Below are 15,436 nucleotides of genomic sequence, written 5' to 3'. Positions count from 1 at the left end.
TAACTGGACTTAAGACATGCAGCATCTTTTCAAGTGAAATCTTTATGTTGGTAATACATCAGAATGTAAGAAAAACATTCTCAAAAAGTACCCGCAACACATTAACGATGCAAGGCTGAAGGACCAGCTTTCCTCCACCGACTTCACTGTGTTATTACTGTGCAGTGCCAGGACAGTGATAACAGCCTCTCACCAAACAGAAACATCCTTTTCTCATTACAGAAGGAAGCCTGAAATCCATCATCATCATCATCATCATCACTGTTCTGCTATTAAATATTCTGGTCCTGTCATTTGCAAAAAGTGCGTGTTGTCACTTTGAGGCTGATTAATACCCTCCTTCCAAGTTCCCCCAGACCTTGTCCTTTCTTGCCACCACTCTTCCCCTGTGGAGCCATCACTAATGTCCCTTCCCCAAACAGTAGGATGTATTCAATACAAGGTTGCCACACAGCAAACCTAAATGGAACTGCTAGAAAATCCTCCCTAAATCGACGCAGCTTTAGGCTGCAGCTGCCAAATAAAAGAACTATAGACAACCACATTTATTGAATCGCAGGAACCAGCTACCCGTGAAATAAAACTGATTCCAGGCAACCATCACGTTAATAACACTTCATATATTCAATTTCTGTTTGCATGAACAAAACTATCCAAAAGGCAAAGGACTGAATATTCATCTGAACAGTAAATGCATAAAATAATTGATATTAACAAAATCAACTGCCACTAGTTATTATGTGTGTTTCTAAAAAAAACCAACAAACCCATTATTTTGAATAACTAAAAGAGATAAAACTGAACCCACAGAAAGACCCAATGTGTTTGCAAAGTTCTAGTCAGAAGCCTCTGAAAGCTCTGGCTGGGCTTTTGCTGGGTGGCTTTGCAAGATCTCCCTTCTGCTCGCCCCCAGTTTTATCTTTTCTTTTTGTATATTACCTTAATCTTTCCTTAAGATATTGTTTAGTTTGAATATTAACACAATCTGTGACTTGATTTTCCTTCTGAGATTTACTCTTTTTTCAGGCAACTCTTTCAGACAACTATCTTCCAGGAAACAGGCAGGCAGGCACGGAGAGCATTGTCTTACGAAAACTAGGACAGAGATTTTGACTTGTCAAAAAAATGTGAGAAAATTTTACTGCAAACGAAGAAGAAACACACAGAAAGACATGTATCTGAATTTTGTTTCCACTCCTGAACTTTAAGAATTAAAAATATATATAGTTTGGTTAGCAGACTGCTATTTTAGGGAACAATTGCTATTTTGTAGGCGTAAATTAATTGCCCAACTTTGTACCAGAAATATCCTAAAACTGACAAGCCCTGATTAATTTCTGGTTACCTCATTGCATATGGACCTTTGCAAAGCACTAGGCTACATATCCACAGTATAAATTCATGCAACCAGGTAATGGATAAGAGATTTCATATTTTCAAGGACTTAATCAGATGCAATCTCTTGGATGTCCTCCAACCAATTAAATTTCTCCCTCTGCTATATAAAGCTAGAGGGTTTTTCTTCCTTGCCTACTTCGATGCCTGAATTTCTTCTCCCTCTAACAAGCCAGCATCTCTGCCTGGGGAGGAGGGGTTCACAAGGACAACTGCAGTCCCACAGCAGCAATGCAATCAGAGAGCAGCAGCCCTGCAGGCAGCACCGCATTTGCTCGCTTGTGGTACGGCTGATGCTTGCAGGGAAGAGAGCCACCCCCTTAGCCATCTTATCAGCCATACATCACCCTTACTGCTCACAGAGCCGATCTGCACCAGACTGAAAGGAATGGCAAGCCTCCCTGAACTCAGCAGGGTTTGGAGCCCAGTCCCCAGCAGAGACTGAATTTTTGCTGGCTTTGTCCTAATTCTGCTCCTTCCCCTCCCAGGTTTCATTACCAACTCAGCCTGGGCAAAACACTGCAGGTAAATAACGAGGAGGTCATCTCCCCGCAGCAAGTTACGGACAAAATAAACCCAAACTTCTGCCCCAAATACTCTTCCAGGATCTCCCCTTTTTAATCACCGCTTTCGTTTTGACATCAAGGCTCTTTCTAATGCTTGCATTCCTTTTTTCTCATCTTTCTTCAAATTGACTTATTTTAAAACTGTACCGGCTTTATTTGCTCATTTGCATTTGGTAGTAAACAAGAAGAAAGGGACAGTTCTGCTGTTGAGAACAAAGAGCTACAATTTTGAACAGCTTCCCTGCGGATCTGGTTTGGTCACAGCATCCCTTGGCTTTCCAACCCAAGGCAGATTGTGCATGTGGCCTTTCAAGCTGAATTTATTGCATATGCTCAGTGGTTCTTCTAATTGGACCTATGACTTGACCACAATTCAGCGAGTTTAGCTTCCAGGATAACAGGCACGTAGGTCAACAAGAAGATACATAAAACGTTATAAAATACACAGCATTTAGCCATTTTAGATTAAACCTGTGCACATCTAAAATCAAGATTTTTGACAATTTTGCTGTATATAGGTGGGCTAAACAGAAACAATTTTGAGATAATTTTACAAAATTTCCGTAAAGAACACAGTTTCTGTCTGTAACTTAGCTAGTATGATCGATCATAATAAAACAGCCTTTAGCCAATGGCTTGATATACTATGTAAAAGAAAATTAATCTAAATAACACTAAATTGGGTATTTGTAATGAATACCCAGGGCCACAGTTAGAATTCTTCCCATGCATACTTCTGTTCCACCAAAATCCTTTTTAAAAGCATATACTTCTTTAAAAATCACATTTCTGCTCCAGAATTATGGCAAGACAGCAGCAAAAATTATTCCCGAAAGCTGTGGACACAGCCAATAGATCACACACCAGGGCAGCACCAAGCAGCTCCGAGGCCATTAAAAAAACTATAAACCCTGTAATGAGCCTTATTTTGTAGCAACGGTGCTTATGCAAGGCAGGCAAAATATATTCTATATCAAGAACAGAAAAATAGGCAGTGCTTGACATTTGAAGAGATCCTTAAAATGCACATGAAGAAAAAGATGGATATATATTACAGAGAAGAAAAACAGAGATTAAATAAACTGCTTAAGATCAAACTGGAAGAGTCAGTGGGAGAACCCTCTACCCTTTGTTTGTTGCTTGGATGACTTGAAAGTTTGCGTACTTTTATCTTCTATGAGGGTACTGTGTGCTGACTGGGCAAAACATTTATTAAGCCTTCTTTAAGCATAACCAGACATTATGATATGACAAAAAAAGGTAGACAGAAAAATATCAGATAGGAACATCAAAAAACATGCACTTTCCCTTAACTGTTAAAAAGCGTTGGCTGTTCCTCAGGCTGCCCTACTTAGAAACTTTGATTGTGCACCCACTGTCATGAGAAATGTTTTTCTCTCGACATCTTTTTAATCTTTTCAGACTGGTAGAAAAACAGCAGTCTTTAGTTATCAGAATTTTGATGTCTAACAGCTTCAAAGTGCCGGTGGTTTCAAATTAAATCAAGTGTTAGGAAAAACTAGGACTGCAGGTATCCAGTGCATTCACTGATTCTCCTTGAAGATGTTTTCTTTGCTTAGATTGTACAAATGTAATAATGGAAGCCTTTCCCAACCCCTTCTCAGCAATATTTCACTATGGGATGTTTTAACTTTTCAGAGTCTTGTGTAAGAAAGAGGAAACTGTCCACAGCCACCCTTCAGAACATACTGTCAGCTACTGCCTGGCCAAGAAAAGCCTCTTTTGAGAGAGGCTTCCTGAGCACTACAGGAAAAAGCTGCATTTACTCACACATAGATTGCAGCTCTTTTTAACTTGCTGCACCATGAGGGGCTTGGTACATGTACGTCTCCTCTTGGGGTATCTTTCCCCCTAGGCATGGAGAGCACTCCAGGATTATTCATCTGTGCTTCAAGGTGCAATCAGCAGTCTATTTCTGGATAATATCCGCATGAATTTTCCTATAGGCTGAACACGGAAACATTAGCCTCAGCATCAGAGATGATTGCTAGATTCATGCCAATCCCAAGGGGGCTGGAGAACAGGTTACAGACTTAGATGACCCAGACACTGATACGTCCTTACTGCTCAACGGTAAACTCACTAGATGAGACAGTTGCAATTGCTAAACATTAAGCTAGTGATTAATGAATGGGAAATTACTGCAATTTCAGCAATACCATGGTAAGGTCCAGAAGCAGTGGTGATGCAGTTACAGGAGAAAATAAAATTATTCTACCTATAAAGGAATCTCATCTAAAGCTATGAATGTCTATATTTATAAGACACTATGATTACAACCCCGGAAAAATGACTTGAAAGTTATATATAGTGAGCTACAGTCAGTGGCTCGGTTCCACTTTTGCCTTCTGTAAAATGCCCTGTAAACTCATGTTGGGAAGTGGAGGGAGTATCTTCCCAATGGATATTGCACAACTGTGCTTCTCTATAGGTTCCCAGAGAACACTGGAGACCACTTCCAGATGGGTACGCTTGGGAACAACATATGGGACACATCACTGGAAAGGACAACTGCCCGGCTAGCTGTGACAGTGTTGCTTAACTGAAGGAAGTCAATGACAGAGTTATTCTACGTCCTGACATTTAAAAGTAATACCCCAGAAAATTAACCAATGTCCAGAGCAGGAAGTGAATTCCAGAACTGTATCTTCTACAACACCAAACAGAGCAAGTGAAAGTAGGATTTACTAGAAGGTACATACAGGACAGCATTGTCGTGGCGTCTCATTTTAATACTGTCTTTAAGGAATCATAGAATCATAGAACAGTTTGGGTTGGAAGGGACCTTAAAGATCATCCACTTCCCATTCCCCTGCCATGGGCAGGGACACCTCCCACCAGACCAGGCTGCTCAAGGCCGCATCCAACCTGGTCTTGAACACTTCCAGAGAAGAGGCAGCCACAACTTCCCTGGGCAGCCTGTGCCAGGGCCCCACCACCCCCATTATGAAGAATTTCTTCCTAATGTCTAGTCTAAATTTTCCCCTCTCCAATTTAAACCCATTGCCCCTCGTCTTATCACTACATGGCTTTGTAAAAAAGCTTTCTTGCAGCCCCCTTCAGGTACTGGAAAGTCGCTATAAGGTTTCCCAGAGACTTCTCTTCTCCAGTCTGGACAGCCCAACTCTCTCAGCCTGTCCTCATAGCAGAGGTGCTCCAGCCCTCTCATCATCTTTGTGGTCCTCCTCTGGACTCATTCCAACAGTTCTATATACTTATATCAAGGATTCCAGAATTGGACACAATACTGCACGTGGGGTTTCAGGAAAAGAGGAAAGCTCTTTAGAATATGCAAATCAGTGGCTGTAACTGAAAGGTTGATATCAACAATTGCATTGACTTGTGAATTCTTCTGAGCTCTGTGAACTCAGAACATGAAGAATAAATTGCTGGTGATGCTGAAATTTGAAGAATCCCAAACGAAACAGACAGAAATTTGAAAAACACCATTTAACTTTTTCAGCTGTTCTATCTAATTACTTGCTCTTTCAAATTGTCTTTTCATTTAAAAAAGGATTTACAATTCCTTTAGGAATCAATGTCAGCAATGGAACAGGTCACACTGTAAATTACATAAATGAAGAAACACATTATTTATATACACCCACGAAATATACAGTTCTGAAAAGATCAATAATAATTTGTGGACAGCTTCTCCCTAAGGACCCAGACTGGCCAACAGCACCAGCAATGGGCTGAGCGTGGCTTTCCAGGAGCCACTGCACAGGAGCAAAGGCAACACATTTCCTCTGAAATTAAATCCCTTGCAAGGCCACACAACCTACCCAGTGTAAGTGCTCCCTGACACAGCTGGAGACTCCCTGTGGGAAGCAGGGATGTTTCGGAGATGCCTGACTCAGGGCTATGGATGGACTGGTGCAAAGCACACGGGTGGGGAGTCACAACCAAATCCTTGACCACTTCCCCTCTTCTGCTCACATACAAACTCACGCTTATACTATATGCGCTACATATATGTTTTGCTGTGTATAAATCCTTTACTTGCAGAGAGTATGAGGTTTTGTACTCAGGTTGAACTCCTCAGCACAGAGATGCTGTGCAGGCAGCTGTTTACAAAACCACCATCCCCAGCTTGGCACATCCCATAATCATTAGTGGAGAAGAGTATTTGTGTTACACCCCATGGTTACTTCCACAGTACTAGTGAACTATGCGAGTACTTGAATTCAGATTGTTTACTACTTGCTTGTAGCCAGTCAGAGTTCAATGATTTGCATAATCATGGTGCTTACTTTTAAAATCTGATTATGCAAAACCAGCCGCTTCAACAGCTCCAGGAAATCCTTTCACAGCACTCAGAATTCAGCAACTACCTGCCTCCTCTTCTGACTTCCCTTCCAACTCTCTTACTCCAGCAGAGCCTGGATACTTCATAACATCTTATTTCAAAAGGCAGAGGCCACAGGGTTAAGAACAGGGCTGCAGCTCAGAGCTGAGCTGACAAGATTTCACAAAAGACACTTTTCTGCTTTAAAAAAAAATCTTCATATTCTACAAAAGTACAAACAATTGACATCTTATATCCTCACCTTGTCTACGTGTATGTACTTAAACGGGTATTACAAATAAGCGTGAAATACAGGAATGTAATTCAGGCTCATTTAGTGAAGAGTGGTTTTCCCTCAAGATACAACCAAGAGCGTTCAGAAATCTGCTCAGAATCTACAAACCACATTTTTGCATGAGCAGACTTCTTTGCAGAAAGCAGGCAGTGATTTTCACTGACACTGGATCAGATATCCAAGTGACACGTATCCCTTCCTTCACAAGGGAAGCAAGTGACAAGATCATGGTTGGTTTTTTTGCATTTACAAATTACTAATTCCATAGGTGAAGCTCCAGGCACACATGGGAGCCTGCCTCGCTTCTGGTCGATACAGGGTCACCAGAGACATCAAGTTTAACACTACTGATGTAGGTTTCATTGACGTAGTCTCCACTAGGCACCATGATACATGTTGTCATATACATCACATATTAAACCCATTAAATAAATGCAGACTCGTGTCTTTATAACTTGCCATGATGTAGTAGTGGATACCTGTTAAGGTCGAGACTTTCGTTTCCTGGTTGCGATAATGAGCAATCAGTCTGTTAAAAAGAGCCTTGGATTTGACCACTTTTATCAAGAAATAACTACTTCTATAAAGTCCTATTAATTCCAGTTGAGTAAATATGGAGCAGGATATATTCTGAATAATCTAGGATATGAGAAACATAAGTGAACCCCTTCTACCTCATATTTTTCTCTTTAATCATGAATTATTTTTCAATGAACAGCTAAGAAGAAATTAACACTAGAACTGAGATTTAAAATTGATACATAAACTGTGATTGAACAACATATAATATATTAGATCCTTCAGCTGCCTGATAAGCTAAAATCCAAAACTGCAAATAAAACATAGCTGAACTACCAAAAAGTTATGTAAAACACATCATTCAGGTCATCAAATCAAACCATTAAAAGTTTTCTGGAATAATGCTCAGATGAAGGTGACTACACAGTACAATATGTCCCACGTCTTTCTGCAACTGCAAAGGCAAAATAAAGTTTTAGTTCTAGTACATAATACAGAGCCATTAAACTGTTTCTGTACATCTCAGCACTAACAATTTCATGTGGGACTAATTCACATTACTAAACAGTCATAAGTTTCTAAATAATGGAGTATTTAATCTTATTGGCAAAATTATTATTTTTAAAAGACTATAAAAAATAAAACCCAGAGTGAATTTCCTTCAATTAGCAAAACAGTCATATTTCAATCTCGTTCTCCTGTCCACATTAGTCTTACTTGAATAAATACTAATCAATCTCTGTAACAAATGAAAACAAAAGCTGACCTCTTCCATGGCATCAGCAACTGGCCAGCAAAGCAAAGCTCCACACAAATGCCATGCCCAGGCAACACACATGCGATTTCTCAGAAATGTTACATGATCCCAAATATCCACCAGAGATGCCAGGGCCTGATCTGCAGAATGCTCAAAGCTCTCAGCTGAAGAAGATACTTGATACCTTTGAAAATGAGGACATTGCTTTAACTCATCTTATGTACATGCAGGGAATTATCCTATTTTTTTTCCACGTAATATACAGGGCTACAGCATAAGTTAGATGCCTGAAGTGAGGAACAATGTGAAGAGCTGTATTGTCTCAGTTGAGCTCATTACCTGAAAGAGCCCCCCCACATCCCAGTCTATTGGGGAGGCGTTAGTTTGTAGATTTGCTGAAAGACTTAAGGGGTTTTGAACTCTATAGGCAGACTGGGCCAAATCAAACCCTTAAGATCCAGTTTTCTAAGCCTTTCCAACTCAGTCCGTGCTAGCCCTACTGCCTCAGTCAGAATGTCCCTGTTACCACTCTGCCAGTGGCCTAAAGAGCTGTACAAATTACTGAATAGCAGTAAATCTGGCCCTTTATTGTCCAAACGTCCATTCAAATCACTCTGGGAATACATCAGGCTTTGTATGGGAATTAAGCAATTTATTTTTTTTAAAGTACAATGTACATCATACAGCTCAGAATATTTTTTTCTCCTCTATCTCTTTCCTCTACACATATCACATACACTAAGAGCCTTGTTCTTACTAACTGTTCCAGTCAAACTAGATCTGATTGAGTCTAACACTCGATTTTAGCAGGTGCTCAGTCAGGTTCCACTAGTTGACAAATATTCTGGCTCACAGTAACGAACATTTAGAGAATGGCCAAGGGGAATTGTATCAAAGTACGCATGACTTACCCTGAAGCCACCAATTCAGGCAAGTTAAGAGCTTGAAATTAGTACTGACTGGACTGAATATTCATAACTGCATAAAGAGTTTGGTTTTTTGTTGGTTTATTTTTTTTATATAACTGTTCACCAAACATCTTTGAACTTCCTTTTGCTTTAAAAGCATCCATTTTCCCATAGAAGAGACATTGTCTTACCCTCCTAGCTTTCCCCTTAAAAAAAATAAGTAAAACCCAGTCTGAGTGGAAAAACCAGAAGGATAAAGGACTACATTAATACCAACCAGGCAGTTGAAACAATATTGATTTACACACCCAGAGAGCCCAGCTCTAAATCTAGGCACTAAGCAATCTTCCTGTAATGGCTAGGTCGCCTATTGTTAGCCGTCCCTCTTTCCCATCTCCTCCCATCACAGGCTGGTAACATCGAGCATAACGTGGTTTATAACCCAAACTGACATTTGCGTAATAACTAACAGCCATCCAGTGTGACAGCACAATCCTGAGGCATCAAGGTGAAGAGAAAAAGACAAATGTTCTAAACCTGCCTAAATAAAAATGTAAATGTGTAATAGTGCAAATTTTTTTTCTGGGTTTATAAACAACAAAGTAACACTGAGCAGTGCCCACTTCAAATGATGCTGTAGTGCTACCCACACAACACAATGCAATCTTTTCATTCTTTGGGGCTCAACTTCAAAGAAGAAATTGTTTTTCTAGCTGAATAGAAACACTTTCGCCCCTAAACTCCATGCTGGAAAGATTTCAACACTGCTAGTAGCGGATGGATATCACTGCTAGCAGATATCCCATCCAAATGTGTATCAAAATTATCTTTCAAATACTTGATTATATTTGCCTCTGACAGAGAATCGCGTCCAAAATCAAGGATAGGGCTGAAATTTTTCTTGCACTGCGGAAAGATTCACAAACTTACTTAAATTTTTTCTTCACTCCCTAGATCTACACAATCTTTTCATTTCCCATAGGTCAAGTTCCCAGATGTTAGACCAACATCTGCCTGGTTTGTGCCTTAACACAAATGAGTTAAGGAACACTCACTTATGCCTGATCTATCTAGATTCTACTGCTGTCAAGCTCAATTGTTCAGAAACTATGAAACAGATCTCTCTAATCCTGACATTTCTTTTAAAATCAAGAAATTAAAATTTCTTTTAAAATGCATGGGGATTGGTATTTGTTACCCGAGTTAAAAGCCTTGAAGCTCACATTTCAAGCTTCACCTGATAACTGATTGTCTTGTTTGCATGTGAAAACTGCAGCAATTCCAACCCAAGCTGGTTTTTAGGGCAATTTGTGGCAGGAACGTGTGCCTGTCAGCTTAAGAATTATCCCTGGTTTCCTCGAACATACTTAATTATTGCTGTGAACCAAACTGAAGAAGCCACTTGCACTGAAGCTGGTCTGCACACAACCCTTTGCTCGGGTTAACTGTCTGGGTGCAGATGGTGAAGTTTTTCAACATCATGAGACTCGTACTGAAATCTTGACATGGCTGAGATCCATATAACATTTGACAGCCCAGAGAGAGCTGAGGGGAAAGGAAGCAGTGGGAGTCTCTCAGCTAAGATATGACAATGCTCTCCTGAGGTCCCGCTGCCCTTGGGAAGTGTTTCCAGCTCTGCTGCCTTGGGCAGTCCAAACCGTCTCCCACAGTCCCTCACAAGCTGGGAGCAGAGTCAGCTCATAAAATATCCAAGCTCCTTGAAACCGCATGAACAGCCACACACCTACACGATTGAGCATTCTTGACACAGCATTTCAATTCATACCCATTAGGAAATTGCAGGGCAATATTTCCAGCATACCTGAAAGTTAAACAAAACCTTCAGCCTTATGATGGAATTACTAGGATTTGTGACGTTGGCATGCATTACTTTCCCTGCTGCCCACAAGTTTGCAGTAACAGGGGATGTGACAGCAACAGCCTTTAACATCTTGGAGATGGCAGCAGCCAGGCTTTGCATTATGATCAAGCTATTCTGTGTTCCCAAAGAACACGCAAGCTCCTGAGCACTACACACAAATGGAAACTACTTCAGTCCTACTGAATATTGTATAAAACATAAATCATTGAGTATGTGCCAAGACCCACCCTTCTCTTCTGCTGTGTACCGAAGAGAGAACAGAAAAAAAATTACAGATTTCACCTTTATTTTAGGAACAGCACTGACTAAGCAACTAATTTATTTTCAGACATAGGATAAACAATTTCTAGTTTTCACAAACCAAACTATGCAATACAGAGCTAGATTACAAAGAATCAAGCAAGCTATCCTATCAATCATTTATTCTTAAAGGTGGCTTGGCTTGTTCTGTGATACCATTAAAGGCTCAAGCCTGCCCTTGAGCGTACTCAAACTCTTTGCAGTGTAGGACACTGCACAACCATCCAGAGGCAGAACTGCTTGAAGCTGTAATATAAACTCGAACGTAACATACAGGAAACCTGTTTAATGCAGACCCTTCACCTGCACCCATTTCACTTGCTGGCCCCATCCTTTTTTCTTACACAAGTTGAACTATTTAAGCTCTGAACCTTCAGAAATGTCTTGAATTCAGGCAAACAGAAAGCATGTGGTTGGTCCATAGGGCACAGAAGCACAGCATCTCTACAGAGCTAAGTGCGGCAATTTGAAAATGTCTCACCTTGAAATTAAATGGGATTGGATATAATACAGGGTTTTGTTTTGTGTGTTTTATCAAAAAGGTCATTTCTCTCACAGAGTATTGAAGCAAGCCTTAAAAGAAACATTATTACATTGTAAATTGCTTAACCAGTCAAAAGCAGTGAAATATTACCCTCGGACTGCAATCCTCAAACTAGATAGGAACATAAATCAGCATGACTGCTGCTGGTATCATCAAGTCTAGGACACTGGGTGCTCCCATCAGCCTTACTCTCTAACCATTGGCTGCCTTAGTCTCCTTACTGTATAAATTATCCAGAAACGTTAGCTGTCCCTGTTGTTCCAATGCGATTGGAAGACCCTAAAGGATATTTCAGTATACTGCTTAAGCAAAGGGTTAGCTTTGTGCAGTATCACGTGATCAACAAAAAAACCCCAAGTACTGCTTGCTTGTGGGTGGTGCAGAGGAACAAGAAGTGACTCACAACTCATAGTGGAAAAATTGGGGGGAAAAAATGTTTTAAATAGTCAGGAAAGTACAAAATGGTAAACCACAATTATTGGACTTCCTACGCGCTATGTACTGGGTGGCAAAACCATGTCTTTGCTATGAGAAAACTGATGCCCAACTGTATAAATGTTAAGTGAAGCAACTGCTGCTTTTTACTCCATTCTCCTAGTAACGAGAGCCTCTGCATGCCCTGAATCTGCTGCAAAGTCCTAAAGAAACCCAGAAAGAAACTGGAATGAGCTACCAAATTCCAATGTGACATGAAGAGGCTGGGGACACACAATACCCCAAAAAAAGCCTTTGGTGGAGCAAAAGCTTTCTATTTCATCTCATTCTTAAGATGTAGAAATAAAACACTGAAAAAAATCTACACATCTGAGATTAATAGGCTGATATTTATCCATGTGCCACTCTGGTTGCTAAGAGATTTCCTTTCTACAGCACTGTGTTGTATAAACAATAACGCATTTTTGTCCACAAAGCAATTGTCTCACCTCGGTGAATCAAGAGCCTCTCACTGACACATCCCTTCTATATTGTTCTAATTACAAACTGTGAGAACGCACCCTCACACAAAGACAGTGTATGGATATGGTTGGGCACGCTATTGTTAAACTTGAGTGCATTAAGTACGACGTGGGCTTCCTGCATCATGACTACAGTTAGCTGAGAGACTACACATTTTAGCTTGCAAGCCATCGCTAAATATGGGTTGACAGGCCAGCTCTAAAATTCCTAATTCCTGTGGTTATTTTCAGGTGGGGGACGAAAAAATACCTTCTCCAATAGTTACATTACAGACCTGCACATAACCTAAACAGCAGACAAGAAAAATAGTACTAATTCAGACCAGTTTCAGACAGTGGCACCTCAAAACTGGCTCTGAAGACAGAATCTAATTTCAATATTTTCCATTATATTGGAAGATGATTCAGAAGATCTGTATGTATACAATTCACACTGAAAAAATACCTTTAGTTAACATGCTGCAGTACATTTGCTGCAGCCATCTAAACAGTCTCCTAATGTGCTCACTAGGACAGAAGGCAGTGAGTTTCTTAGTGCTTTTCATTATGGATAGTACTGCCATGCAGAGAAAAAAAGAAAAAGGGCAGGGAAATACTGACTCTCACCCAACCAAATGATGCACATATGTTACAGGAAATCTACATGTCATTTAGGAAGCACATGCACCACTTCCCTGAGCATATGAAGATTAGCCAACCCCCCTTAGGGGGATTTTACAGAGGCACACAGGAATACTACAGACCCGGATTTCTGTTAAGACAACTGGCTTCTTGATATGTTCTTGAAAAATTAGAATACATTACAGCGAGAGAAACGGAATGATGGCAGGGCCTTATTTCTGTGGAGCAGAGAACAAGGTGTCATTTTTAAGGACATATCCAGAGCTGCCAAAGTGGCTGGCCTCTTTATCTGTCATTATGCTACAAACCATAACTATTCTGCTTGATACCTTAAAAGAGAAACAGTAAGACTGGAATCACGCAGAGGCTCCTGAACTGAACAATGAGCAATGCAGTGCCTACTGAATTTTTCAGATCCTCGTGTGCTGGAGGGTTTTCTGCAGCTAAGTCAAATCTACAGTAGAGGAGAACCAGGCTCTGAGATTTCAGTCACATATTTCCCTAACAAAAGAAAGTTGCTAATAACAGATTGTTACAGCTCAATACTGTAAAATAGCTCACCCTTAGGAAAAACGAGAAACACTGAAACACCTATTTCTGTAACATTATGCCAAAAAAAAATGAACGTTCAGAAGCCAAACATGTGACACAGTCCCAACACAAAGAAAAAATAAAACAACCTGAGTCCACACACATCCCTTTTAAGTACATGCATGCAAGGCTTAACTATTAGGCTGTTAAATGTATGAGAAAGCTCAGCATTTATCTTCACATCATGTTACAAACTATTTTCAACTCCCAGGCAGTTGGCATATCACAGTAACACAAGTGATTTTTCTAGGCAATGAATGCACACCTTCTGCATCATCACTGCAATCAAGTAATATCCAATTAAACATTCAATTGCTTTGCAAACCCCACAGCCCTGGTTATCAATGCTATTTTACAGCGTTAACAAATTACTCTGACAGCTACCAAGTTACACGCAAGAACGAGCTTGGCTACTTAAATTGCAAGGTAAGAAAATTAAAACAAAAGAATCCCTGTGAGAATTTGGCATAGATCTAGATACCTTTTTCTTCCGATCCCGGGATCTTTTCCTGTGTTTTCTTTTTTTCTCAGTTTCTTCATCAGCATTAATTTCTAAATCCCTGTTTTTCTTTAACTGTGATGCTGCGTGAGCCATAATGCATTAAAAATCCTTTACAACAATGCTCCCTTGTAAAAGGTGATTTCCTCAGGCACCTTTAGCCAGCCCTTAGAGCAAATGTTCCAGTGATTGGAAGGAAATCTGTGACCAGAGCCAGGAACACATTCAGGCTTCAGAGATCTCACAGAAGCTTGCAGTCACTACAAAAATACATAGTTGCAGATTTCTTCTTATACCTTTCTGTACCTGAACCTTTATAAAACAGTGCAGCCATCGTAATGCATTTAACGTAATGAAAAAGACAGCTGGGACAGAGAAAGCTGTATTATGGCTGTATCCCCTGCCACCAGCTGGAAGTGTCTAAGTGACTCCACTGAAGGGGGAATGCTGAAAAGGAGTGCTTTCTATTAAAAAAAATTCCAGAACAATAACATGCGCTGCATTATATTTTCTTCTCTAATCCTAAAGCACATTTAAAAAACCTATTAAAAAATGCACTGTTAACGAGGTATGTTTCTCATCTAGTTTTGCATGGTAAGCCATTTAACCTACAATGAAATGGAGCAGCTCCTACTTTAGGTTAACTGCTGATGGTGACAAAAAATAAAATAAAAATTTCTTTTTACCATGGAGACCCTGACTGCATTATGTAGAAAACAATGCATGCATTGCCATATCTTAACAGTGTGCCCTTTATACCCATTTTTCAATTCCAATACATTTTGTGAGAGAGGATTACAGAAAGCTCTGTTGTCTTTTTCCTTTTTTTTTTTTTTAAACATACTTATTACAACACATCATACAGAAAGAAAGATGTGATCACACTAGTGTGTGAAACAGGCATTTAATTCATAGGAGATTTCCTGGCACCGTTCTTTAACGTGGCCAGAAAGGGAAATCAGCACTATTTCCATGTAGTTGGAAATTTACTTTTAGGCTTTTATGTCAAGGCTTGCTTCAATCATCTTACTATTTTTGCCACCTGAGTCCTCAATGACTGCAGCTTTTGAATATTCATTAGGGGAGGTAAAATAGCAGCAGTATTAGGGCCTGCAGGAGGATCTTTTACTAGGAAGAATTCAGAGCAAGCATCTAGTGAATAAGGAACCATATTTTTTCTACACAAATATGAACAATCAGCAGCTTGCCTCGAGATTGCTGTTTTTCCCAGTATCCTTAGTAGCTTACTTTGCAGTATGAAGATTAGGGTTTTAAGGCAGTCTGATTTGTTTCA

At 40.0% G+C, this 15,436-nt stretch overlaps 1 protein-coding gene across 8 annotated transcripts in view; it reads right to left on the bottom strand.

The window, feature by feature from the left end:
- ANK3 (ankyrin 3) overlaps positions 1-15,436 on the bottom strand; it is a 368,949-nt gene that overhangs the window by 194,167 nt on the left and 159,346 nt on the right. For 7 of the 8 annotated variants that reach the window (XM_054071756.1, XM_054071755.1, XM_054071750.1 and 4 more), the window contains exon 1: positions 14,125-14,537. The exons of the other annotated variant lie outside the window; for it this stretch is intronic. In XM_054071756.1, coding sequence (XP_053927731.1) covers positions 14,125-14,238 — 114 coding nt within the window. In that variant the 5' untranslated portion in view covers positions 14,239-14,537. Of the gene's footprint in view, positions 1-14,124; positions 14,538-15,436 lie in introns of those variants that run through there. 8 annotated transcript variants of the gene reach the window in all.

The sequence above is a fragment of the Cuculus canorus genome, chromosome 7 (assembly GCF_017976375.1).
Source record: "Cuculus canorus isolate bCucCan1 chromosome 7, bCucCan1.pri, whole genome shotgun sequence".
NCBI lineage: Eukaryota > Metazoa > Chordata > Aves > Cuculiformes > Cuculidae > Cuculus > Cuculus canorus.
This window is presented reverse-complemented; position numbering and strand designations above follow the sequence as displayed.